We start from the raw sequence: 26,588 nt of genomic DNA on the forward strand, positions 1-26,588 counted from the left end.
AGTGTTCTTTAATTTGAATTTATTTACCATGATTAGATTCAGGACAAACATTTTTGAATAATACACCAGTGTGGTGTATCCTTTTAGTGCAATATATTAGGGGGCACGTGTTTAAATGTTGTTTCATCATTTGGTTAGGCTAGGTTGAAAATTTGGAAGCTTATTCTGCTGTTTGGGCAAGTTGGTTATTGAAAGGGTTTTCTCAGTTGTCACATGAGAACAGTAATAACCCTGATTTCACAAGGCTGTTTTTTAAAAAATATTTTATTTATTTATCTGACAGAGAAAGAGAGCAAGCACAAGCTGGGGGAGGAGCAGAGGGAGAGGGAGAAGCAGACTCGCCATTGATCAGGGAGCCTGATGTGGGGCTCCATCCCAGAATCCCGGGATCATGACCAGAGCAGAAGGGAGATACTTACTTAACCAAATGAGCCACCCAGACGCCCCCAGAAGGCTGTTGAATTGATACACATAAGGCATTTAGAACAGTGTCTGGCACATTGTATGAATTTGATAAGTTATTATCATCACTATTTTTGCCAAAATTTAAAGAGGCCTTAAGAGGCCTTACGTAAGAGGCATTGAGTAGTAACTCAGTTCTTTATCTTTCCAGCTCCTGGGACAGTGTATGACATATAGGAGACATTCAATAAATAGCTGTTAGCAAAATCACAGCCCTGAGATATCTGTCAATATCCAATGTTTTTATAGATGAGGAAATAGGCTCAGGGCAGTGAAGGAATTTACCTAAGGTCATGTAGGTTGCATTAAGTGGCCAGAACCAGACTTGAACCTGAGCTTGTAGGGTCTGTAAAATGGGGGATAAGGGGAGCATCTGGCTGGCTCAGCCAGTGAAGCATGCAACTCTGGATCTCTGGGGTTGTGTGTTCCAGCCCCATGTTGGGTTTGGAGGTTACTTAAAAATAATAAAATCTTAGGGGGCACCTGGATGGCTCAGTGGTTGAGCGTCTGCCTTTGGCTCAGGGTGTGGCCCTGGGGTCATGGGCTCTCCGCAGAGAGCCTACTTCTCCCTCTGCCTGTGTCTCTGCCTCTCTCTGTGTGTCTCTCATGAATAAATAAAACCGGGCAGCCCCAGTGGTGCAGCGGTTTAGCGCCGCCTGCAGCCCAGGGCGTGATCCTGGAGACCGTGGATGGAGTCCCACATCGGGCTCCCTGCATGGAGCCTGCTTCTCCCTCTGGGCCTGTGTCTCTGCCTCTCTCTCTGTGTCTCTATGAATAAATAAATAAAATCTTTAAAAAAAGAAAAAATAATAAAATATTTTAAAAATGGGGGATAAGGAATCTGAATGTGTTTCGTTATCTCTCAAGGGCTGGGTAGATTTGAGGAGCTCAACTGGAGCGCCTCGCACAGCGCTTTGGCACAAACATATGGTAGGCGCTCAATACATGTCTACTGAATGAATGTGGAAAGCAAATGAGTCACCGAGGGAGAGATCATCCTGTTCTGGCTGGTGACAGACCTGGAACCCATCCCTCCCCAGACTGGTCTTCCCTAGTCGCCAGAACACTTGTCCCAGCGGGGTGTGGCTTCCGGGCGCCCCGCCCCCAGCAGGCCCCTCCCCAAGTCAGGCTCGCTGATGCTCGAGGAAGTTTGGCCCGCGGGCGGAGCCGTAGCCGCAGTCTCTTCCGGCGGCCGCATCCCGGAAGCCGGGGAGCCTGGTGTCCCGCATCCCGCGCCGAGGTCCAGGATGTCGGAGGGGGAAGCCAGGCAGGGCGAAGGCTCCCCGCAGGCCGGCGCGGTGACTGTCAGTGACATCCAGGAGCTCATACGGCGCAAGGAGGAGATCGAGGCGCAGATCAAAGCCAATTATGACGTACTGGAGAGTGTGAGTGGGGGCTCGGGGCTCCTGAGCGGGCGTGGGGGGCAGCCTGGGAGAATGGGGAGGCCGGGGCGGCCTGGGTTTGAGCGCTCAGCGGTGGAGCTCTCGCTCCCTGGGAGGCCCAGAGCGCGGCAACTGCGGCCTCTGTCGGCAGTAGGCGGTAAGCAACTAACGATAGCGCCTGAGAACGACTGGCCTAGGATAGCAAGCGTTCGTGGAGCTCTTACCGTGTGTTGGGCGCTTGGGGGCTGTTTTAATTGCTTTACGTGGTTAGCTCCTTTAACCCTCGCAGCAGCTTTTTGAAGTGAGAGTTCTACCATTCCCCCCATTTTAGGGATGAGGAAACAGAGGCGTTACTTCAACCTGCCTCAGGCCACAGAGCTAATAAATTGTGATAATCACCGCCATCGTTGGTGCTTGTTGAATGTGTACCAGAAGATCTGTGCTTTGCTAACTCACTTTACGTCAGAACTTCGTAAACTTTCATTATGTTTGGCAAGCACCTGGGGATCTTGTTAAAATTCAGTTTCTGATGAGGACGGGGCGCGGAGGTGCAGATGATCTATTTCTAGCAAATTCCCAGCGATGCTGATGCTACTACTCTAAAGACCGAGCTTTGAGTGACAAGTAAGGGAACTGAGGCCCAGGGTGAGGCAAACCCTTGTCTAGGGTCATGTAACCAGAAGTGGCTGTGGTGGGGCTATTCCCAGGTCTGTCTAGCCCCCAAACTGGTAGTTTTTCTTATGCCAATTAGTGTAGAACCACAAATCAATTTGCAGAGGAAGAATAAATTAAATACATCCTATATAGGGTGAATGGATGCAATGCATTTTAGGTGATGAGAGTAAAATCCAAGCATCAAAAGACCAGGGTATCATTTTGCAGGGTGCTGATTATTATGCCTGAAGGGTGCTGGTTTGTGTGTATGTTATATCATGAAATCCACAACCACCTTGTGAAGTTTGTATGTTACCCAGCTCAGAAAAGAGAAGTCACTTGCTTAGAGTCACAAAATGAGATTCAGATCTCAGGCCCGTTGAATCCAGAACTTGTGTTTTCAGGCATTATGCTAACAATTTTCCAAACTTTACTTTTTACCTCAAGCAGGATGCTATATCCATAATATCTCCTGTACTACTATTCCCTTGGTATTTTTCTTTATATTGATTCACTTTTTTACTTAAATATGTTTGTCTTAAATGAAAATTTTGTAACTTTACAGCATATGAGAAAGGGATTTTTTCCCCCTTTAGCATAAGGTAAAAATGCATACCAAGGTGATATGTTTGTTCCTTTTTACTAGCTACAGTTATAGGCTGAAAGCTTTTAAGCCTGAAGCCCTCCTCTGTGATTGTTTTTTTAAAAAGGAGGGAGGAGCTAAAACCATAAATCTTATAGAATAAAGCATAGGAGTAAATTTTTGTGATCTTGGGTCAGGCAAAACCTCCTTAGATGTGATGCCAAAATCACAAGCAATGAAAGAAAAAGTAGATAAAATTTATCAGAATTTAAAACGTGTATCTCAAAAGACATATGTCATGTGTCATCAGAGAAATGCCAATTAAAACGGCCATGAGGTACTACTACACATGTGTCTAAGTGGCCAGTATTCATCACAGTTCAACTCCGGATGCTGTTGAGGATGTGGGGGAACTCTTGATCCAGAGCTGGTAGGAATATGAAAGTTTCTTGCAAAGCTAAACATTCTCTTACCATACCATCCAGCAGTTGTGCTCCATGGTATTTACCCAAAGGAGTTTAAAACATGTCTACGCAAAAATCCTCATGATGTTTCCAGCAGCTGATTTCGCAATTGCCAAGACTTGAAGCAACAAAGATGTCTTTAACTAGGTGGATAGGTAAATAAAATGAACCTCTAAACAGTAGACTATATTACTCACTGCTAAAAATAAATGGGCTAGTGAGCAATGAAAAGACCTGGAGGAACCCCAAATGCTTATAAGTAACTGAAAGAAGCCAGTCTGAGAAGACTGCATCTGTAGGATTTCAACCAGAATCTGGAAGGGGCAAAACTGTGGAGACATTAAAAAGATCAGTGGTTGCAGGGATCCAAAGTGATGGAAGGGATGAATAGATGGAGCACAGAGGATTTGTAGGGCAGTGTAGGTATCCCATATAGGATTGTAATGATGGGTACATGTCATTATACATTTGTTCAAACCTGTAGAATATAAAACTAAGAGTGAAGCCTAAGGTAAACTATGGGCTTCAATAGGAAATGGTAGGTGTAACCCAGTGGCTTCTAGAAAGAAAGGGAGAGAAGTGAATGGGATCCCTCATCCCAGTACATATATTCCCTGGGCAGCTTTCCTCTATGCTGACTAATAATTCAGCCATGATTTATTACTTTTATATGTATTAATTTCCTGGAGCCCCCATAACAAATTACTACAAACTGGGTGACCAGAGTAATGGAAATTCATTCTCTCACAGTTGTGAAGGCCAGAAGTCTGAAATCTAAGCTGTCGGCAGGGTTGGTTTCTCCTGGGGGATCTGAGGGAGAATCTGTTCAGTGCCTCTGTCTTATTTTCTGGTGGTCACTGGCCATCCCTGGCTTGTGGTGGTCTAACTCCTCTGCCCCTGGTCACATGATCTTCTCTGTGTCATGGATCTCCCTCTGGAGAGGGGAGATCTCAACCAAGGGCACCCGGATTGTACACGGCACGACTGAGATTCAAATCAAAGTCTAACTGACTGGAAACCCTCTGCCCTCCATCACAGGACGAGTTTCATTGCCATTGTGCACCATCCTCTGACTTAATGTAGGAAAAGACTTTAAAATGTTAAATGTTAAATGTGTCATTTTAGATAGGGAATACGTGTCATGATCAAAATTCAAAAAGACTACAAAAAAATAGAAAATGAAGTCCCTCTGCCTTCCTTGTCCCCTAGCCACCCAATTCCTTCTCCCAATGGCAGTTGATAACAGTATGCCCTTCGAGGGATGAAAACCTCTTTGAAATCCCTTTTAGATCCCTTTTTACTTTCAGGAAGAACCAAAGTCCTGCCACAGCTGGATGCTCTTTGGGGCTTTCACTCCCCTCTGGGTTTGAAGGCCACCAGCCAGGTGTCAGCTGCTTTTGGAAGGAGGGTTTGGAGGAGTCCAAGAGGCTGGCCTTGGGGATGAAGCTCAAAAGAGTCTTTAGTTTTATCTGCACTGTCTGACTTAAAAAGAGGAGCACAGATTGATGTGTTACTTGTGTTATTAAAAGTCAGTAAAAAGAAAAATAGTGTGTCGTCCCCCTGACCACAGAGGGTGGTTGTGGGAGCATTTGGGGAAAGTACGTGGCCTGTACTGTCTGATCAGTATGTGGCAGCTTTCATTCCTGTCGCCTTTATGATGGCTGCAAGGGAAAAAATGTCTTGAGGACTTCATACCTGTGAAATCTTAACCATGTTTCTTCCCTCCAGCAAAAGGGCGTGGGGATGAATGAGCCACTGGTGGACTGCGAGGGCTACCCTCGGTCAGACGTGGACCTGTACCAAGTCCGAACTGCCAGGCACAACATCGTCTGTGAGTGGTGTGCGTGCAGCCAATCCCCAGCCTTCCAGCAAGGATGGCTGAAGGCACACAAATAAGCATGATCTCACTATTCCATATTCTCTGCTTCTTTCTCTTCTCCCCTGATGGGATTAGCTCACTGTCCGCATCCAGGGACTGAGTGAGAAAATGGGTTGGCCTCTAGGCTTCTAAATTTATGGTTTCATTTTTCATTTTGTTTTTAAAGACTTGACTTCACTGTGGAAACTTTTTCAAAGTGATGATAGAAACCGGAGTCAAAAATTTGGAATTCCTGGGTGGCTCAGTGGTTGAGTGTCTGCCTTTGGCTCAGGGTGTGATCCTGGGATCGAGTCCCACATCGGACTCCCTGTGAGGAGCCTGCTTCTCCCTCTGCCTATGTCTCTGCCTCTCTTTCTGTGTCTCTCATGAGTATATAAATAAAATCTTAAAAAAAAATTGCTTGCAATCCTGATCAAACTAGTTATGTGTTAGGAAATGCATCTAGCTGGTAAGGATAGTGCCTTGACTGCGGTCACTCACACAGGAGCCTTCAGTGCCTCAGTATAGACATTTGGAGGGAAGCAGAGCAGGGCTGGCCGTCAGATCCCAGGCTGTGCCATCCTTTGGACATGTTTTCCAACTTTAGGGTCACCATGTCCATGCACCAAGCAGGAAGGAAGGGAAGGACGAAGGTGGGAAGGGGAGAAGGTCCTTTGCTGCCCAGGACTCTCCCTTTAAGGAACTCTCCTGTAGATCCCAGCCCCGCCTTGTTGCACTGCTTTCTGCTTTCACTTCCTAGGCCCCTCTGCCTGCAAGACATGTTGGGGTATGTACTCCATGGTGGTCATATCACTATCCTAAATAAAATCATTTATTTGTTTATAGTTGAGGAATAAGTTGTACGTAGCAGTTGGGTAGTATATTAGTTTTCTGGTCCTATTGTAACAAATACCCTAGACTAGTGGTTTCAAGTGTCACAAATTTATTGCCTTATAATAATCAGAGATCCATATGAGTATCACTGGACTAAGATCAAAGTGTTGGCAAGGCTGTGTCCCTCTGGAGGCTCTGATAAAGAGCCCATTTCTTTATCTTTCCCAGCTTCTGGAGGTGCCTGTGTCCCGTGGCTCGTAGTTCCTCCCATTTCCAAAGCCAGGAGCTGTACCTCCCAACCTCTGGTCCCACCATCTCACCTCTTTCTCTCACTCCTGCTTTCACTTACAAAGACCCTTGTGATGGCATTTGGCCCCCTACCTGGGTAATCCAGGATGATCTCCCCAGTCAGTGCCCTGGACTTAACCACATCTGTAAAGCCCCCTTTGCCATGGAAAGTAACATTGACAGGTTCTGGTGGCTACCACAAGAACATGTTTGGGGGCTTTATTCACCTCTGCCATGGGTGGGCAGCTGGCAGCCTCTACCACAAAGTCTTATTAGAGGGGAATTTATCATGCACATTTTTCCCTCATTGACCTCTGTTTTATGTGTTTGAATCTTGATTCCATGTGCAGCATGTTTTGATAAGGCCGAGCTTCCTTCTGGAGGCATAAGTAGTTACCACAGGAGTGAGATACCTCTTGAGGTGCCAAATGTTCCGCAAAGCTGCAATATAATCATAGAACAACATCTTAGAGCATCACTTTTCCTTGAAAATTTTGGGAAAAGAAGCATACCATTTTTGTATTGAAACAAGTGGAAGATACAGAGTAGGGAAGAACCATGTCAAGACTGGAGGGAAATTTGGGGGCTTTTGGTTTAATCCTCAGACTCCCCAGGGATGTGGCCTGCTTTCTTTGTGATTTAGGATTCTGGGGGAAATTTGAGAAGCAGAGTGTAACGTGTGAGAGAGAGAGCACTGGCTTATTTTCTTCCAGATGTTTACCCTGATGTTCCAACACCATTTATTAAGTAGCCTATTTTTTCTCCATTAATTTGAAATGCTAGCAGTATTACATAGGAAAATTTCAGACATATTTAGGTCTCTTAGTTTTTTGCATTGTTCTGTTGATACATCTCCTTGCTAATCACACTTTTTTTTTTTTAAGTTTATTTAGTAATCTATACACCCAACATGGGGCTCGAACTCACAACCCTGAGATCAAGTCTCATGCTCTTCCAACTAAGCCAGCCAGGTGCCCCAATATCACACTATCTTAATGACTTTATTATATTTAAGAACCTGGTTGAGCAATTCTTATTGATCTTCTTTTTGTTTTTTTTTTTTTTTTTTTTTTTTTATAATGTTAATGTTAATGTTAACATTAACATTCTTTTTTTTTTTTTTTTTTAATTTTTATTTATTTATGATAGTCACACACAGAGAGAGAGAGAGGCAGAGACACAGGCAGAGGGAGAAGCAGGCTCCATGCACCGGGAGCCCGACGTGGGATTCGATCCCGGGTCTCCAGAATCGCGCCCCGGGCCAAAGGCAGGCGCCAAACCGCTGCGCCACCCAGGGATCCCTTTTTGTTTTTTTTTTAAGTGAACTCATGAGCCCGAGATCAAGAGTTGCACACTCTGCTGACTGAGCCAACCAGGCACCTCTCTTGTATTTTTAAAAATGGATTCTATTTTTTAGAACAGTTTTAGGTTTACAGAAAAATTGGAAAAATAATACAGAGAGGTCCCACATAGTCTGGACCCAGCTTTTCCTTATTATTAATATCTTACATTAGTAGACTGCATTTGTTACAGTTGCAAGTTCGTTTTTTGAAATAGGCTTTGGAAACATTTTGTTTAGGAAAATAAATTTTTTTTAAAATTTTGGTTAGAATTGCAGTATATTGAAAGTAAAGTCATTCATCCTATCACTGTCAGCTGTGTGTTGGGTGCTTCCTGTGTGCCAGGCATTGTGGAAGGTTCTGAGGGTTCTCATGGAGCTTACTATCCAGAGGAACTTTTCTAGTCAAAGAGTGACTATATATTATACATCGACACCATTTTAAGTCTTCCTGCCCAGTCAGATGTCTCTACCTATTCAAGTTTGGGGGTTTTGTTTGTTTGTTTGTTTGTTTAAAGTAATCTCTATATACAATGTGGGGCCTGAACTTAACAACCTCAAGATCAGGAGTCAGCGTGCTCTGCCAACCATGGGCCCAGATCTGGGTTCTTTTCTTGCATCTGCTCCTGTGGGTTGAGTACCAGAGTCCCATTATATCTGAGGGCTTCACCTTTGCTCCAAGATGATAGGGGCAGAGGAACCAGGTCAGGTAGCTGTGCATGCCCACAGTCAGGGCATCTGGAAAGTCCGAAAGTCTGTGCCCCACAAACATTGGACATGGATTGGCAGGTAGTGTCAGTTGACAGCTCTGGCCTCTGAAACTCATCAAAAATGAAGCTTGTGAGTGACCTAGCTTGAATAGAGGTGTGGGATCCACAGCAATAAAGAAAATTGTTTTTAGGTTTTGAAAGTTGTCAAAATGCCAGCCACTGTGCTAGACTGGCCTGCAGCAATAACTTACTGGACTGGTGTGATTCTCGACTTTTTTTTTTTTTAGTAATCCCTACACCCATCATGGGGCTTGAACTCACAATCCCAGAGATTAAGACTCGCATGCTCTTCCTACTGAGCCAGCCAGGGGCCCCAGTTTGCTACATTTTGAAGTAGCTATCAGAACTGAAACAAAGTGAGAGAATTTTACCCCCAAATTCCTAATTTCCAGCTCTTCTCCTGTTCTTCCAGACCAAACATCACCTGCCATGTGTTAGTGGATTTAGGCATCATTTTTCCTTGTGGGGCTGTTAGAAAATGTGAAGTCCTTCTTACACGCAGCTCACTTCACTGATTTGCATGGCCACCACACTTGCCCCTTGTATGCATCTGAGGTGGTGGCTGTGGATTCACCGCAGCAATTTCTTGCTTCCGTTTACCTTTTCCTTCCTTCTTCCCTCCCCTCCCCTCCCCTCCCCTTCCCTCCCTCCCTCCCTCCCTCCCTCCCTCCCTCCCTCCCTTATTTCTTTCAAGATTTTATTTATTCATGAGAGACACACAGAGAGAGGCAGAGGGAGAAGCAGGCTCCCTATGGGGAGCCTGATGCAGGACTTGATCCCAGGAACCCCGGGATCACCACCCGAGCTGAAGGCGGACACTCAACCACTGAACCACCCAGGTGGCCTTCTGCTCACCTTTTCAAGTCTCAGTTGAAACAATGTTGCCTTTGGGAAGTCTTTCCTGGTCTCCTAGACTAGCAAGGTCCTGTCCTGGCTGTCTAGCCCTCAGCAACAGTAATCAGATGTTAGTAATTACTTGTTCCTGACCTCTTTCCCTAACTAGACTTTGAGCTTCGTGACCGTGACCCCCGTCTCGGCCACAGGTTTGTCCTCAGCCTCTAGTCCAGTGCGATCGAATGTGGGAGTCCTGAATTTGGGAGTCCTGTGTCTTCAGCTGGCTTCCTTGTTCCCAAATGTGGCATTCTCCCAGGCTTACAGAATGATCACAAGGCAGTCATGAAGCAGGTGGAAGAGGCCCTACACCAGCTGCATGCTCGAGACAAGGAGAAGCAGGCTCGGGACATGGCCGAGGCCCATGAAGAGGCCATGGGCCGCAACTTGGGCCAGAGTGAGGGCCGCAGCCCCCCTCAGGCCTTCGCCAAAGTGAACAGCATCAGTCCTGGCTCCCCTGCCAGTATTGCGGTAAGCCAGAACTCCACCACCTAAATCCACACCTGGAGGGTGCTATGGGTCTGGTAGCCTTGGGGTGGGGTGGGTGGGGCAGGACCGTGGATAGACAGACCCAGTGTCTGTCCATGCTGCAGCTTGACCATACCCACTTATTTAGCAAATACTGACTGAGCCCTGGGCTTCCCAGCCCTGTGCTGGGGCCAGGTTTTAGAGAGGAGTCAGCCCCTGCTGCCCACTAACCTGGTCAGGGAGAGGCCTGAGACCCAAGGAAGAAGGTGATAAATATCCGACAGGGGGAAAAGATCTCTTCTTGACTTATTTTAGCCAGGCACTGAGTAGTAGACAGGAGAAGGACAACTGTAGCTGCCATTTACTGCGTCTTTGCTTTGCACCGGCTGTATTGCCAAATGAATTCTAGACCTTACCTGGCATGTTTTTAAGTTCTAAACAGCTTTATTGAGATACAGTTCACACACAATAAAATTTACCCATTTGAAGCATGCAATTCCATGGTTTTTAGTGTCTTCACAGAGCTGTGCATCACTATAAGCAATTTTAGAACATTTTCATTATTCTTTTTTTTTTTTTTAAGATTTTATTTATTTATTCATGAGAGACCTGAGAGAGAGAGGGGTGGGGGGCAGAGACACAGGCAGAGGGAAAAGCAGGCTCCATGCAGAGAACCTGACGTGGGACTCAATCCCGGGTCTCTAGGATCACACCCTGGGCTGAAGGCGGCGCTAAACCGCTGAGCCACCTGGGCTACCCCTTTTTCTTTTTTTAAAGATTTTATTTATTTATTTATTCATGAGAAACACACAAAGAGGCAGAGACACAGGCTGAGGGAGAGCAGGCTTCCTGCAAGGAGCCTGACATGGGCCTCAATCCCAGATCCCAGAATCACACCCTGGGCCAAAGGCATACGCTCAACCGCTGAGCCCTCCAGGCCTCCCCATTTTCATTATTCTAAAAAGAAACTTTACTGATTAGCCATCACTCCCCCCCAACCCATCTCCCCCAGCCCCTTGCAACCACCAGTCTGCTTTCTGCTTCATATAAATAGAATCCTATATGACCCTTATAACTGGCTTTTTCCACTTAGTATCATGTATAACAGAACATGTATCTCTATTTCTTTCTTTTTTATGGCTGAGTAATATTCCATTGTGTGGATATATCACATTGTTTTTTTATTTTTTTATTTATTCATGAGAGACACAAGAGAGAGAGAGAGAGAGAGGCAGAGACACAGGCAGAGGGAGAAGCAGGCTCCATGCAGAGAACCCAACGTGGACTCGATCCCAGGTCTCCAGGATCACACCCTGGGCTAAAGGCAGGCACCAAACTGCTGAGCCACCCAGGGATCCCCTATCACATTGTTTTTATCCATTCATCACTTAATGAACATTTGGTTTCTGTCTTTTGGCCATTATAAATAATGTTACTCTGAACATCATGATCAAGTTTTTATGTGAATATGTAGTTGATATAGGGTAGGCACTAATCTTAACACCTTTTACCCACTAATAAAGCTTCTAAGACCTGAAGTAACTGGTGCCAGGACACATAGCTCCTCATCTATGGAACTGGGTCCTGAATCCAGGTCCTGCCAACTGTCTTTAATGATTACAGGATGGTTCTTTTTTTTTTTTTTTAAGTTTTTTTTTTATTATTTATGATAGTCACAGAGAGAGAGAGAGAGGCAGACACAGGCAGAGGGAGAAGCAGGCTCCATGCACCGGAAGCCCGATGTGGGATTCGATGCCGGGTCTCCAGGATCGCGCCCTGGGCCAAAGGCAGGCGCCAAACCGCTGCGCCACCCAGGGATCCCTACAGGATGGTTCTATATGAGCTTTGTTTTACTTCTCTATCCACAGCTCTAGCACAGAGCTGTAATAGGCCCATGACAAATACTAGTTGAAGGAATGAATGAATTGTGATCTGTGTTCTTAGGATGAATGGGTCACACTATTCCTGGGTCAGCCTGGTGTCTGTGCATGTGGAGACTTGTAGAGCAAAATTGCCTAAATTCTGACCCCTGAACAAAATAGGCCCAGATTAGCCTGTCTCTTTTCGCCCCTGACCCCAGAAGATAGCATTTGGCTTTTCCCCACATTCTTTAAGGCCTGTACAACTGCCAGCTTTTATCAGACATCAGATAGATCTGGCCCCCTTTGTGCCTCTTTGCTTTGTGCCTACCACTCTTCCCAGTAGAAAACAAGCTGTTGGCCTGGACATTAAATTGGATATGAAAGGGTAAAGAACACCAGAAGCACATTTAACCTCTACCCTGATTTTCTGTTTTTCTTCTCTCTTTAGGGTCTGCAAGTGGATGATGAGATTGTGGAGTTTGGCTCTGTGAACACCCAAAACTTCCAGTCTCTGCATAACATTAGCAGTGTGGTGCAGCACAGTGAGGGGGTGAGTTGGAGGTCACATCTGGTCAGTAACCCTAGAATTGCCAATGCCAGGAATTGTCTCTGGGGTCTTTCTTTGCTGCCTTCAGAGAGCTCAGGCACAGGGCCTTTGCACTTGCTGTTCTCTCTGTCTGGAATGCTTTTTCTCCCTTATGTGTATCCCTCATCTTGTACAAATGATACCTGGGCTAGGCCTTTGCAGCCACCCTATATAAATACTCTTTTCCTACTTCCTATCCCTTCTTTCATTCAACAGTGTTTCTCAGGGAATCTTTTCACTTTCACATGCCTTGATCTTTTGTCCTGCTGCATGGCACTCTGTTGTAGGAATGGACTCCAGTTTGTCCATCCCCTGCCTTATCAGTGGACATTTTGGTTATTTATGGTTTTATTCTAGCATGAACAGTCATATATCCTTGTTCACAGATGACTTTTTTTTTTTTAAGATTTTATTCATTTATTCATGAGAGACAGAGAAAGAGAGGCAGAGACATAGGCAGAGGTAGAAACATGCAGGGAGCCCCATGTGGGACTCGATCCCAGGACTCCAGGATCACGCCCTGAGCCAAAGGCAGACGCTCAACCACTGAGCCACCCAGATGTCTCTACGGGCAACTTCTTGATATAAATACTAGAAAGTAAAACAAACAAACAAACAAACAAAAAACCCAGAAAGTAGAATTATAGGCTCTCAGTGTATTATGCACACTTATAATAGGTAGTTCAAAAAAGTTTTGCTAATTTGTGTCCCGACCAACATTATGAGTGTACCATATCATCAGTAGTACTCTTTATTACTGATCTTTTAACATTTTTGCTAAAATGACATCTTACATTAATTTGTATTTTTCTGATTACCAGGGAGGTTGAGTATCTTTATTTTATATTTGGATTAATGTTCATATTTTTGTTTCTGTGGATTGTCTGTTTATATTTTTTCCATTTTTTTAATTGGGCTATTTGTCCTTTTAAAAAAATTGATTTGTTGGAATTTTTAAAAAAAGGATTTTTTAAATTTATTTGAGAGAGAAGGGGAGAGAGAGAGCTTGAGTACAGAGGGAGAGGGAGAAGCAGACTCCCCACTGAGCAGGGAGCCGGCAGTGGGGCTCTATCACAGGACCCTGAGATCATGACCTGAGTCGAAGGCAAATGCTTAATCGACTGAGCCACCCAAGCACCCAAATTGTAAGAATTTTTTTAACATACTCCAGATACTAAACCTTTGCCTGTTTTCATGATGTATATGTTTCTCCTGATTATCTCCTTGTCTTTTAACTTACTTTATGGTGACTTTGAAAGTTTTTTTTTTTTAAGTTAGTTAACCATTTTGTTACATTTGTTAATATGACAAGGTCTTCCCAGCCAAAACCATACCTGAGAATTTAAAGAAAGAAGGGACAGTGCACAGTAGCAAAGCACTATTCACACAGTAGTACCTTAGAACATGATTCATGTGCAGTTTGACAATTTCAATCCTTGGAAATATAATAAGGGTTGGGATTCAAAATTGGCTGCAATCCACCAGTTTCTGGAATAGTATGCCTTTAAATAGCATTTCTACCTGATCACCTCAGCTCATGGCTCAGGAATGTAACTTTCACAAAAGTTATCTTGGCAAAGATCCACACTTTGCAGGAGAAACAGGGACTCAAAGTCCATAGAAAGTATCTACAAAAGTTTTTCATTCCCAAATGAAGTATTCAGTGTGACAGTAATTCTTGGTTTGTCTTGTGCCTGCTCAGCTGTTTGGCTGCGTTGCTCATCCATGTGTAACTCTTTGGAAGGCAGGCATTAGGCTGAAACAGCCGGCTGGTACCTGTGCCCCAGCCAGTTGTCAGGCCTTCATTCTCACACTGACACCTTCACCAGTCTGCACTTGCATGGAGGAGGTTCAAGAGTTTGATTTTGCCAGATTCATCACTTTTTTGCTTTATGGTTTTTGCATTTTGTGTCTGCTTAAAGAACTTCTCATGCTTTTATGGATTTGTTTTTAGTTTTTCTTTAATCCATGTGGAATTGATCTATTTATTTTTATTTTTTTAGTGAAGGGAAGAGAGAGAGGCAGGGAGAAGGGCAGAAGGAGAGAGAATCTTAGGCAGGCTCCATGCCCAGCATGGAGCCCAACACAGGGCTTGATTCACAACCCTGAGATCATGACTAGAACCAAAATCAAGAGTCAGCCGCTTAAGCAACTAAGACAGCCAGGTGCCCCAGTCTTTCATTATTTCTTATACAACAGTTTTGAGGTATAATTCACATACCATACAGTTTCCCCATTTGGAGTGTCTAGCTCAGGGCACTGGGCTGGCTCAGTCTGTGGAGCATGTGACTCTTGATCTCAGGGAAGTGAGTTTGAGCCCCATGTTGGGTGTAGAGATTACTTAGAAAAATAAAATCTTAAAAAAAACCCTGCATAGCTCAGTCGTTTTTAGTATATTCATAGAGTTGTACATCTATTACCACAATCAATTTTAGAAACATTTTCATGACTTCAGAAAGCAGCTCCATGCCCATTAGTGATCACTGCCCCTTCCCCCTACCCACCAACCCCTTAAGCACTAAACTACTCTTGGTCTGTATGGATCTGCTTATTCTGGACATTTCATATAAATGGAATCACATAATACATGATATTTTGTGATTAACTTCCTTTGCTCAACATCATGTTTTCAGGGTTTGTCTATGTTGTAGCAGGTGTCAGTACCTCATTCCTTTTTATGGCTGGGTCATATCATATTGTACGAATATACATTTTACTTATCCATTCATCAGTTGGTGGATATTTGGTTTGGTTCCACTTTTTGGCTATTGTGAATACTTTTGTGAACATTTATATACAAGATACTATGTAGACATTTGTTGTATATACAACAACTTAGTATATACCTCATCTGGAATTAATTTTGTGAATGGTATAAGGTAGGCTACCCCCCCAAATGGATAGTAGTTGTCCAGATACTATTTAGTGAATAGTTAATACTTTACCCACTTATTTATATCGCCACCTCTATTATCTCTCCGATTCCTATAAGTGGAAGTATTTATTCTGTTCCATTGGTCTGTTTGTACTAAACCTTCCTGGGTTCTCTGGAACAAATCCATTTGTTCTTTGTCAGCTTCTTTTTAACCTGTTGCCATAAAGGGTGTATTAGTTATTTATTGGTAAGTAAAAAAATAAACTTACTGTAAACTTAGCAGCTTAAATTTATTATGTCTCACGGTTTCTGAGGCTTGGACGTCAGGAGTGGGTTTTAGCTGGGTGGTTCTGGCTCATGGTCTCAATGAGGGTGTAGTCAAGGTGTTGGCAGCGGCTGCCATTATCTGAGAGCCTGACTGAGGTTAGAAAATCTGTTTCCGAGATGCCTCACTTACATGGCTGTTGGTGCATCAATTCCTCATGGCTCGGGCCCCTCTGTACTGCTGCTGGAGTGCGCTTGCAGCATGGCAGCCACTTCCCCCAGAGCGAGCGGTCCACGCGAGAGCACAGAGGAGGCAGTGGTGCCTTCTTTGACCAGGTCTCTGAAGACATGCATTATCACTTCTACTTCATTCTGTTCATTAAAGGCGACTCACCAAGCCCAGCCCACGTTCAAAAGCAAGGGAATCATTAGCCTTTACATCTTGAAGGAATATCAAAGAATTTATGGGCATTTTCTAGAACCACTACACAGGGTGTCTAGTTTCTCTACTTGCTCAGTTACCACTTGTCCACTTTCTGTTGGCTTTTTATTTTGGTGCCCTCTTTCGTCTTTGCAGTCTCCTGCCATGTTAATTATTCGTCCTGTGGTGGTGGTCTTTTGTTTCCCCTTGGCTGTCCTGTCATCATGTTAGTGAGATTTGTAGAAGCAGGTTGATTCTGCTATGTTTACCCAGAGTCTCAACTTTTCACTCCTTTTCCCTGGACTTCCTAGTGTAGTGGTTTGCTCGTGTGTCTTGTGTACTGTGGTGCACATGCTTTTAAACTTGGCAGTTGTCTGGACTCGTTACGGATTTGTTTTGTAAATATGTCTCTCGTTTTTTTGGGAGAGTTAATACACAGACACGTTTAAGACAGAACCAAAGAACATGTAATGAAAAGTCTCCTGTCCTTCTGGGGTCAGTCTGTTCGTATACCAGCATATAGAGCTATTGGCTATTAAAGTGTGATTTACCTATAGCAAAATTCACCCTTTTCAGTGTACACTATTGTGAATTTTGACACATGTACATAGTCTGAGAACTGCCACTGTATTGAAGATATGGAGCAATTCTGTCATCCTCCCCCAAATGGCCTCATATCTTTTCATGGTTAACCCCTCCCCCAGCCTCCACCCCACCCAACCACCAATCTGTGCTCCATCCCTACAGTTTTAGCTTTTCAAGAATGTCCTATAAATGGAACTGCACAATATGTATGGCCTTTTATTTTTTTAAAGATTTTATTTATTTATTTATTCATGAAAGACCCAGAGAGAGAGAGAGAGAGAGAGAGAGAGGCAGAGACACAGGCAGAGGGAGAAGCTGGCTCCACTCAGGGAGCCCAATGCAGGACCCGATCCTGGGACTCCAGGATCACACCCTGGGCCAAAGGCAGGTGCTAAACCGCTGAGCCACTAGGGATCTCTGTATGGCCGTTTAAATCTGGCTTCTTTCACTTGGCATCTTACATCTGAGATTCTTCCACATTGTTGTGTGTATCTGTAGTTCACTCCTTTTTACTGCTCTGTAGTGATCCACTGTGTAGATAAATGTCAGATTGTTTACCCATTTACCAGTGAGGGACATTTAGGTTTTTTCCAGTTTTTGGTGATTAGTGATAGCAGCTACTGGTTTTTAGTCTGTCTTGTCTTGCCTTTTTTTTAAAAGATTTTATTTATTTATTTGAGAGAGAGAGAGGAGGGGCAGAGGGAGAAGCAGATTCCCTGTCAAGGAGGGAGCCCTATGTGGGGCTCGATCCCAGGATTCCAGGATTCCAGGATCATGACCTGAGCAGAAGGCAGACGCTTAACCAACTGAGCCACGCCAGTGCTGCTAGTCTGTCTTTTCTTTTTTTTTAAGATTTTATTTATTTATTCTTGACACACACACACACACACACACACACACACAGGCAGAGGGAGGAGCAGGCTCCATGCAGGGAGCTGGATGTGGGACTCCATCCCGGGACTCCAGGATCATGCCCTGGGCTGAAGGTGGCACTAAACCGCTGGGACACTGGGGCTACCCCTAGTCTGTCTTTTCTAGTTAATAGATTATTAAGCTTTTCAGAGATCATGAATCCTTCTTTTTTTTTTTATTGAGGTATAATTGACATGTAACATTATATTAGTTATGGGCGTACAGCATAATGATTCATTATCTATATACGTTACAAAATGATCCTCTCAGTAAGTCTAGTTAATATCCATCACCATAGTTACAGTTTTTTTTTCTTGTAATGAGAACTTTTAAGATTTACTGTTAGCAACTTTCAAATAGGCAATACAACATTATTATGAACTCTCATGTACATCATGGTGACTGTAGTTAATAACATTATGAATCCTTCTTCACAAAAGTAGTTATTGAACATTTAAGCAACAGTACCTTTCCTTCCAATGGAATTTCTTGGGGAATTCCAATGTATCAAACAGATAAAACTTGAGCTGCTGAGGTGGGGAGACCTTACCCCCTCAGGGCCTCCCAGAAACAGAGTCCGACTTGAGAATCAAGGGTCCACTTTGTGACTTGAGAAAAATGGTAAAAAAACAAAACAAAACAAAACCCACCATGTTCTGTTGTTAGACGTTTAGGTAGTTTCCAATTTTATGGACACCTGGAAATTAGTACTCTGGTAGATGAATCTCTTGTTTCTTTTGGTAACTTCCTAAAGCTGGGTTTCTACATCAAATGCATGTATTTTCAAAGGGAAAAAAATCTTCAATTAAAAAAAGTCTTCTTTATTAATAAACAAAAGTTTTTGAAGAAAAGAAGTCCTAGGTCTCTTCCTCCTATCTACCTTCCCTGCTCTGTTTAAGTGCTGGCAAGGTGCAGGCACTAGGGCGGCAATAGCACAGATAAACAGAAGGCCCTTGCCTTGCAAACACTTCAGCGAGGGAGACAAGTACTAATCAAACGTAATTATACACCCTCATGAGTATTATGAAGGAAAAGTTTGAGGAGGCTAGGAAGGCAATGACTGCGGTTAGGATAACATTCCCGAGGATGTGACCTGTGAGTGTTAGAAGTTGATCAAGGCCTGGGGTTGCCTGGCTGGCTCCGTCAATGTAGCATGCAACTCTTGATCTCAGGGTTGTGAGTGAGCCCTGAGTTGGGTGTGGAGATTACTTAAAAAGATAAAATCTTAAAAAAAAAAAAAAAGTTGATCAAGCCTAGGGACTGGTAGCGATATAAGGAGAGGAACCTTCCAGTAGGGTTGTGTCCCTGAGGGGAGAGGGCCAGAGAAGATGGTTGGAGCCCAGAGTAAAGAGGGAAGGGGTAGGTGGGGAGGAGGTAGATCTGGGAAGTTGGCAGGGAACACACCGTGTGAGGCCTTGTGGTACTGTCAAGATTTCATTCTTTTTTTACTGAGGAGCAGTAGAGAGCCATGCACACTCCCAAACTGAGGGTAACAGATGTAAGCAGCCTTGTGTCTTGGAAAGATTTCTCCAGATGCTAGGGAGAAAGCTGACTGGAGGGCTGACAGTTTTAGCACCCTGGTCAAGGGGTGATGGTGGCTTTGGTGAGTGGGCAGCGGGAAGTGGGTAAATCAGAGAGACCTTTAGGATATTAGTATATGGGCTTTAATATGACACCCAGCCCATGTCAAGGATGACCTCTGGGTTTCTAGCTTGTCTAGGGGTATCATTTTTAAAACCAGAATCACATCAGTGTATCTCTCACATATTTCTTTCTTTCTTCCTTTTTTTTTTTTTTTTTTTTTTAAGATTTTATTTATTTATTCATGAGAGAGAGAGAGGCAGAGACACAGGCAGAGGGAGAAGCAGGCTCCATGCAGGGAGCCTGATGTGGGACTCGATCCCGGGTCTCCAGGATCACGCCCTGCCCCAAAGGCAGGCACTAAACCGCTGAGCCACCCAGGGATCCCCCCTCTCACATATTTCTTAAGTGTGGATGAATATGTCTATAGTGATTGCTTTTTGAAAAAGAAGACAAACAAGACCTACTTTACATAGCATTCTGGATTCCGTCCCCCTTGAGGGGATTTTCAGGTGGGGTACCTTCTTCATTGTATTCCATTTTGCTTGGTATGCCCTCTTTTATGTGACTAGCCCTCCATACCAGACATTGAGGTTTTATTTTATTTATTTATTTATTTTAAACTAAGCGATTTTCTTTCTTTAAGATTTTTTATTTTTTTATTTTTTATTTTTTTTTTTAAAGATTTTTTAATTTATTTATTCATGAGAGACACACACAGAGAGAGAGAGAGAGAGAGAGAGAAAGAGAGAGGCAGAGACACAGGCAGAGGGAGAAGCAGGCTCCATGCAGGGAGTCTGACATGGGACTCGATCCTGGGTCTCCAGGATCAGGCCCAGGGCTGAAGGCAGTGCTAAACCGCTGAGCCACCCGGGCTGCCCATTTTTTAAAAGATTTTTTTTTTAATTTTTTATTTATTTATGATAGTCACACAGAGAGAGAGAGGCAGAGACACAGGCAGAGGGAGAAGCAGGCTCCATGCACCGGGAGCCCGACGTGGGATTCGATCCCGGGTCTCCAGGATCGCGCCCTGGGCCGAAGGCAGGCGCTAAACCGCTGCACCACCCGGGCTGCCCATTTTTTAAAAGATTTTATTTATTTATTCATGAGAGACAGAAGCAGAGGCACAGACAGAGGGAGAAGCAGTCTCCCTACAGGGAGCCCAATGTGGGACTCAATCCCTGGATCCAGAATCATACCCTGAGCAGAAGGCAGATGCTCAACTGCCGAGCCACCCAGGCATCCCGACATTGAGGTTTTACCCTATGTTTGGTCATCACCAACAATGGAGTAGTGAATATTCTTGTCTTACATGAGGGTTTCTGTCAGATTTCTGGAGGTGGAATTACTGGGTCATATGCAATGCACATTTACAGATTTGATAGATGTTGTCAGGGTGCCCTCCAAAAAGTTTGGATTAGTTCACATTTTCTCAAGCAGTGTATACAAGGGCTTGTTTCTTGACTCCTCTTGCCCATGCTATTGGCAGTCTTATTCTTTGACCATCTAGGTGAAAAGTGGCATCTTTTTGTTTTTTTCTTACTGCTTTACTTTGCAGATTTAGAGATTACATTGATAGATCTGCTATAATTTTTAAAAATTGTGATAAGATATACATAACATAAAATTTAACACTTGAACCATTTCTGTATGCAGTTCTCTGGCATTAAGTACATTCATATTGTTCTGCAGCCCCCTCCTCCATCCCTCAGCAGAACTTTTTCAACTTTCCAAACTGGAACTCTATACCTATTAAATACCAACTTCCCATTCTCCTCTCCCCAAGCCTTTGGTGATCACTAATCTGCTTTCTGCCTCTTTGAATTCACTTTCAGTAGAATCCGACGATATTTCTCCATTTGTGGCTGATGGATTTCACTTAGCATAATGTCTTCATGGTCTATCCATTTTGTGTGTGTCAGAATTTCCTTCTTCCTAAGGCTAAATAATACTCCATTTTGTTTATTCGTTCATCCGTTGATGAACACTTGGTTGGCTTCCGTCTTTTGGCTATTATAAATAATGAACAGGGGTGTACAAATATCTGTTTGAGTCCCCACTTTCAATTCTTGGGGTGTATACCAAGAGGTTTAATTGCAGGATTATGTGGGGACACCTGGGTGGCACAGTTGTTTAGACATCTGACTCTTGGTTTTGGTTCACATTGTGATCTTGGGGTCATGAGATCAGGCCTGCTTGGGGCTCCACACTTAGTGTGGAGTCTGCTTAGGACTCCCTTTGCCCCTCCCCTGCATGCTCTCTTTCTCTCCCTCAAATAAATCTGTGAAAAAAAATAATTGCAGGATTATGTGATATTTCTGTTAGCAGTTTTTTGAGGAATAGCTATCCTGTTTTCCACAGTGATTACACCATTTTTCATTCGCCTGTAGCAGTGCACAATGTTCCAGTTTCTCCATATTCTTGCCAACTCTTGTCATTTCCTGTTTTTGGATAGTAGCCATCCTAATGGATGTGCAGTGATACCTCATTGTGGTTTCTGATTTGCATTTCTTTAATGATTAGTGATGTGGAGCATCTTTTCATGTGCTTTTGGCCATTTGTTTATCTTTTTTGGAGAAATGTCTACTCTAGAATTTTTTGCTTATTTTTTAATTGGATTGTTTGCTGTTGTGAGTTGTAGGAGTTCTTTATATATTCTGGATATTAATCCCTTATCAGATATATAATTTGCCAATATTTTCTCCCATTCTCTGAGTTTTCACTCTGTTGATAGTATCCTGTGATGGACAAAAGTTCTAAATTTTAATGCACCTTGTTATTTTTAAGTTTCCTTGGTGTATATTCTATTTTAATTTTTACATTAAAGTAATACATACACGTACAAAAAATATATATATAAATATATATTTTATATAAAATATAAAAATATAAAATATAAAGTAATACATACACATGGTACAAAGAAATATAAAAATATAAAGCCTGGGTGGCTCAGTTGGTTAAGCGTCTGCCTTCAGCTCAGGTCATGATCTCAGAGTCCTGGGATGGGACCCCATGTTGGGCGCCCTGCTCAGTGGAGAAGCCTGCTTCTCGCTCTACCTCTGCCCCTGCCCCTGTTTGTGCTCTCTTGCTCTCTCAAATAAATACATAAAGTCTTAAAAAAAAAAAAAGGTATAGAAATAAATGTCATCTTTTTTTTTTTCATTCCAAACTCCTGGTGCTTCTCTCTGCAAGTAACCATTGTTAACAGTTTTTTTGGATATCTTCCAGAAAGCTTTGTATACATGAAGCAACAAATATGCCCTTTTAGAAGGTATATTCAGGAGCGCCTGGCTGGCTCAGTTGGTAGCATGCAACTCTTGATCTCAGGGTCGAGAGTTCAAGCCTCACATTGGGCATGGAGCCTACTTAAAAAAAAGAGCATAAAAAAATAAATGAATAAAATTAAACAAAAAATGTATATTCAGATGGGTTCATACTTTGCTCGTTTTGTTTTTACTAAAACGGCTTCATTCACTATCCTATATTTGACTAATACCTTATCAAGGGATGTTTTGGGTGTTTTCAGTTTTTGAATTTATAAACAGTCCCAGAAGTAACACTTTGTTCATATATTATCTTGTACTTTTGTAAAATGTATCTTAGGCGCCTTTTTAAAAAAATTTTTTTGGAGAGATGTGTTTGTCCATGAGGATAGTACCAATTCACAACCCCATTGGGGGGGTGTCATGTCCCCTACACTCTTGACAACTGCAGGATTACGCTTATTAATATAAGCATACTTACCACTCTGACATGCAAAAATCAGTATCTCGGCATTTTAGTTTGAATCTCTTTTGAATACTAAACAGGTTGACTATAAAATGAGCTTATTTTCCTTTCAGAAACCCCTCAATGTGACGGTGATCCGCAGAGGGGAGAAACATCAGCTTAGACTTGTCCCGACCCGCTGGGCAGGAAAAGGACTGCTGGGGTAAAGTATCATTTCTGCTCACTTACACGATGCCCTGTCAGTTTTCACTTGAGTGTTTGTCAGCCATAAAGCTCTGGGGAGGAGGTAGGGTGGCTACTGGGAAATGATGGTATTCCCCAGATCGCTTGTAGAAACTCCTGATAAGTACTTGAAGCACGAATGAGATTGCAGGTGTGGAGGTAGAAGGAGCCCTGGTCACTCATTCTTTCACTAACTGGGCATTTGATTTAAAAGACAAAGAATGCAGGTGAATCACTCAGAGGGCTCCCTTTTTGGTCTTCTGATTGGAGCCACCAAACTTATGTCATTTCTTTTCTTTTCTTTTTTTTTTTTTTTCTTTCAGCTGCAACATTATTCCTTTGCAAAGATGATTGTTCCCAGGGAACAGTAATAGGAAACCATCTTCCCTTGCCCTGGATGTGGGTCTGGTGGGAATTTCTTCCTTCTCTTCTCTCCCGGAAGCTTAAGGATTTGGAGGAAGCTGGAAGCCTGGACTTTTGGGTGATGGAAACGCTGTGGCCTTGCAGTGTAACCTCTTGGGATTAAGGCATTGTTAACTTGATTTGTGCTTGGCATCTTTTGCGAATTAGGCGATGGCCGTAAATGGGAGTTTTCTGGATTGTGGGGAAGTGGGTGGGAGTTATTCTGGCAGGTGTTGATAGGATGTTATTCTTTAGGATTTTTCCTCCTGAATAAACACAGGTTTCAGTGCTGATATGAAGATGTTATCACCCTAACCGAATTCCCTTTTAAAAAATTTTTTTATGTAAATTAAATTTAGTTAACGTACGGTGCCAACTGAATTTCTTGTGAACCTCCAAACCAAAGCTCTGACAGGAGTTAGAACATTCTTATAGAGAGTTGGACAGGGACACCTAGCTGGCTTAGTCAGTGGAGCATGTGACTTTTGATTTTGGAGTTGTAAATTCAAGCTCCATGTTGGGTATAGAGATTACTTAAATAAAATCTTGAAAAAAAGAAAAAGTTATACAGAACAGGGGCACCTGGCTGGCTCAGTGGGTAGAACATGCAACTCTTGATCTTGGGGTTCTGAGTTCAAGCCCCATCCAGGGTGTAGAGCTTACTTTAAAAAAAAATTTGGACAGAACCAACCAACAGTGGTTCTGAAGTCAGGATTTGACCAACACTTCAAGAACATCATCCGTTAGTGAGTGGGATCTGCATCTGCATTTGCATTATGGCACTGCTGCTCTGGATACAGAAATTACATCCTCAGCAGCTCTACCTCCCAGGCACATTGCTCCCTTGAAGAATAGGGAAAGCCAGGAGGCTCCCCAGGTAGCCCCCTTAGGTGTCAGCTTCCTCCTCTATAACCCACAGGACAGCAGCAAGCTCCCTTTGCTTCTGGAATAAAAAACATTGCAAATTATCTTCTAATTTGACCTTTTTAGTTGAACCTCCTGGTCATCCCCTCAAATCAACAGTAGTTTGTAAACTGCCAAGGTGTGCTTGATTGCTGATGGGACCAGCAGTGTGTGCATACCTGACTCCTTGAAAATGCTGATTCCTTCTTCCTTCCTTTTATTTTCTCTCTTTCACAGGGCCACATGGGTTTCAGTGATTCTTAGTGACTCTGTGTTTTACTTTCTACCTTCACCTTATCACTATTTTTTCCCACATTTCTTGCACGTCACTTTCTATGTCAGAGGAAGGATGGCCCATTCTGCTGAGGCATGCCAGTGTTCCTTGGGAATGGATTTGCTTAGGTTGAATACAGAAACTAGGTTGCCTTGACAGGAATCAATACTTGGGCTCTTGCTTCCAGCCATGGATTCTCATGCTCAACTGGAAAGCCTTCATGTTGAGTGTCTTCCCCAAAACTCTACCCTAGCAGTGCATCCATATGCATTCCCCCCTTACAGACACAGACATGCCACGCGTACCACTGTTTGCTGTTTAAATTGAGTGTGCACGTTCTGATTCCAAGTATTTTCAAGTCTCTTTTTATAAGCCCCAGATTATAATAAACACAGCTTGTATCATCCAGTTTGATCCTTTTTTTTTTTTTTAAGACGTATGCTTATTAATCAACCAGCACTGGGGCTTGGGGGTGGAGGGCAGGGAGAATCATTGACATTCTCCTAAAATGAGAGCACCAGAGTTTTCTGCATCAGTGCCTTTGGCTGCTTTCCTGCAGGTTTAAAGGAGCCTCAGGATGGCGACGTGTGCCGTCTTCTGTGAGATTGTAGCTGAGAGTCACTTTGAAATGATGCTAATAGGCTGAACCAAGCTGGTTTTGCAGAAGCATTTTGTGATGAGAACAGCAAGATAATGTAACCTAAATAGTGTGTAATCCCAGCTAGCGAAAATACTGCACACAGCATGTAGCGCCGGTTGGGAAAGCGTGGAGGGCCGATCTGTGTGCCGCGTCTATGAGACCGGGAAATAAAGTGAGACTTTTACCAAACAGCTCATACTTCATCTCGTCAAGCCTTCGGAGAGTCAGAACTGCCAAGTATGCACCACTTCAGCTTCTCGGTCTTCAGCGCCTGGGGGGGGGGGGGGGGCGGGGAGTTGGGGGAGATGAAGAAAGAGTCGCCTGGCAAGGAAGGCTAATTTCGTCCGGGGGCGGGCAGTGGCGCTCGCGTCCCTCTGGGGACCGCCAGGGGGCGTGAGCCTTGGGCACGTGGCCACCGTCCCGCCCTTCAGCTTTACGGCGGGTAGCTTGGGGACGGAGCTTGGGTGGCAACCGTAGCTAAGCAGCGCGTGGAGGAGAAAACCGTGGCCCTGGAGGCTGGGGAGGTGACAGAGGGGTCCAGGCGGCGGGAGGGCGCGCTCTGTGAGTCGGGGCGGGTCCTGCTGTGGGAGGGCCTGGTGCCCCGCGGGGGTGGGGGGCGCTTGCCCCATCTGGCGGCGGGGGGGGGGGGCGGGGGGGTAGCCCCAGAGCTGGAGGAAAGAGCCCGCCTGGGCGTTGTGCACCCCTGCCACTGACCTCCTATACCGTCCGCCCCTACCCCTGGACCCCAGTATTAAGATCTGCCGGCAAAGTTTGCAGTCAGAGCAGGCCCCGTGCTGGGGGGGGGGGGGGGCTTGGTGTCCTAGCAATGCTTTTTTCAGAGGGAGGAACCAAGCGTCAGAGTCTGCCTCTTTCTAGCGGTGTGACCTGAATAAGTCACTTCAACCCTCAGAGCCTCAAACTCAAGTTTGTCAGAAGGAATAAATGAGAGACCATGTTAGACGGCTGCTAAACTTTATAAACTATTGCCTCCTTTCAAGCACCCTGCAGCAGCTGCGTTGAGCATTTTACATCTGTCATCTCAACCCCAGAATTTAGGGTTCTCACTTTTATTCTGCCTGTGAGCAAATCTGGACTCTGAGGGGTACAGTGACTCGCCCAAGGTCACAGAGCTAGTGAGTGGTAGAACTGGGATTCAGTGCCAGGAGAGGCTGACTGTAAAGCCCAGGATTTTAATCACTAAGCCACTGCTTCTGCCCTTGTTTACATTACTAGGATTGTTGTTAATGCCTGGGTTATCACTTTGCTGCCTGTGGGAATATGAATATATATAAAGTGAGTTAGAGGGCTCTAAAGTTATTCCTAGAAAGATGAGAGG

General features: G+C 44.0%; 1 protein-coding gene across 1 annotated transcript; it reads left to right on the plus strand.

Annotated features, from left to right (window-relative positions):
• The first annotated feature begins 1,634 nt into the window (after window positions 1-1,634).
• On the plus strand, window positions 1,635-25,020 carry PSMD9 (proteasome 26S subunit, non-ATPase 9). Its single transcript, XM_055322981.1, has 6 exons — window positions 1,635-1,847; window positions 5,274-5,376; window positions 9,785-9,996; window positions 12,304-12,405; window positions 22,925-23,013; window positions 23,357-25,020. Exons 1-6 carry the CDS (start codon window positions 1,710-1,712, stop codon window positions 23,382-23,384), a joined length of 672 nt encoding a protein of 223 aa, XP_055178956.1. The 5' UTR covers window positions 1,635-1,709; the 3' UTR covers window positions 23,385-25,020.
• The last annotated feature ends 1,568 nt before the right edge of the window (window positions 25,021-26,588 follow it).

This window comes from Nyctereutes procyonoides, unplaced genomic scaffold (genome assembly GCF_905146905.1).
Source record: "Nyctereutes procyonoides isolate TBG_1078 unplaced genomic scaffold, NYPRO_anot_genome, whole genome shotgun sequence".
Lineage (NCBI taxonomy): Eukaryota > Metazoa > Chordata > Mammalia > Carnivora > Canidae > Nyctereutes > Nyctereutes procyonoides.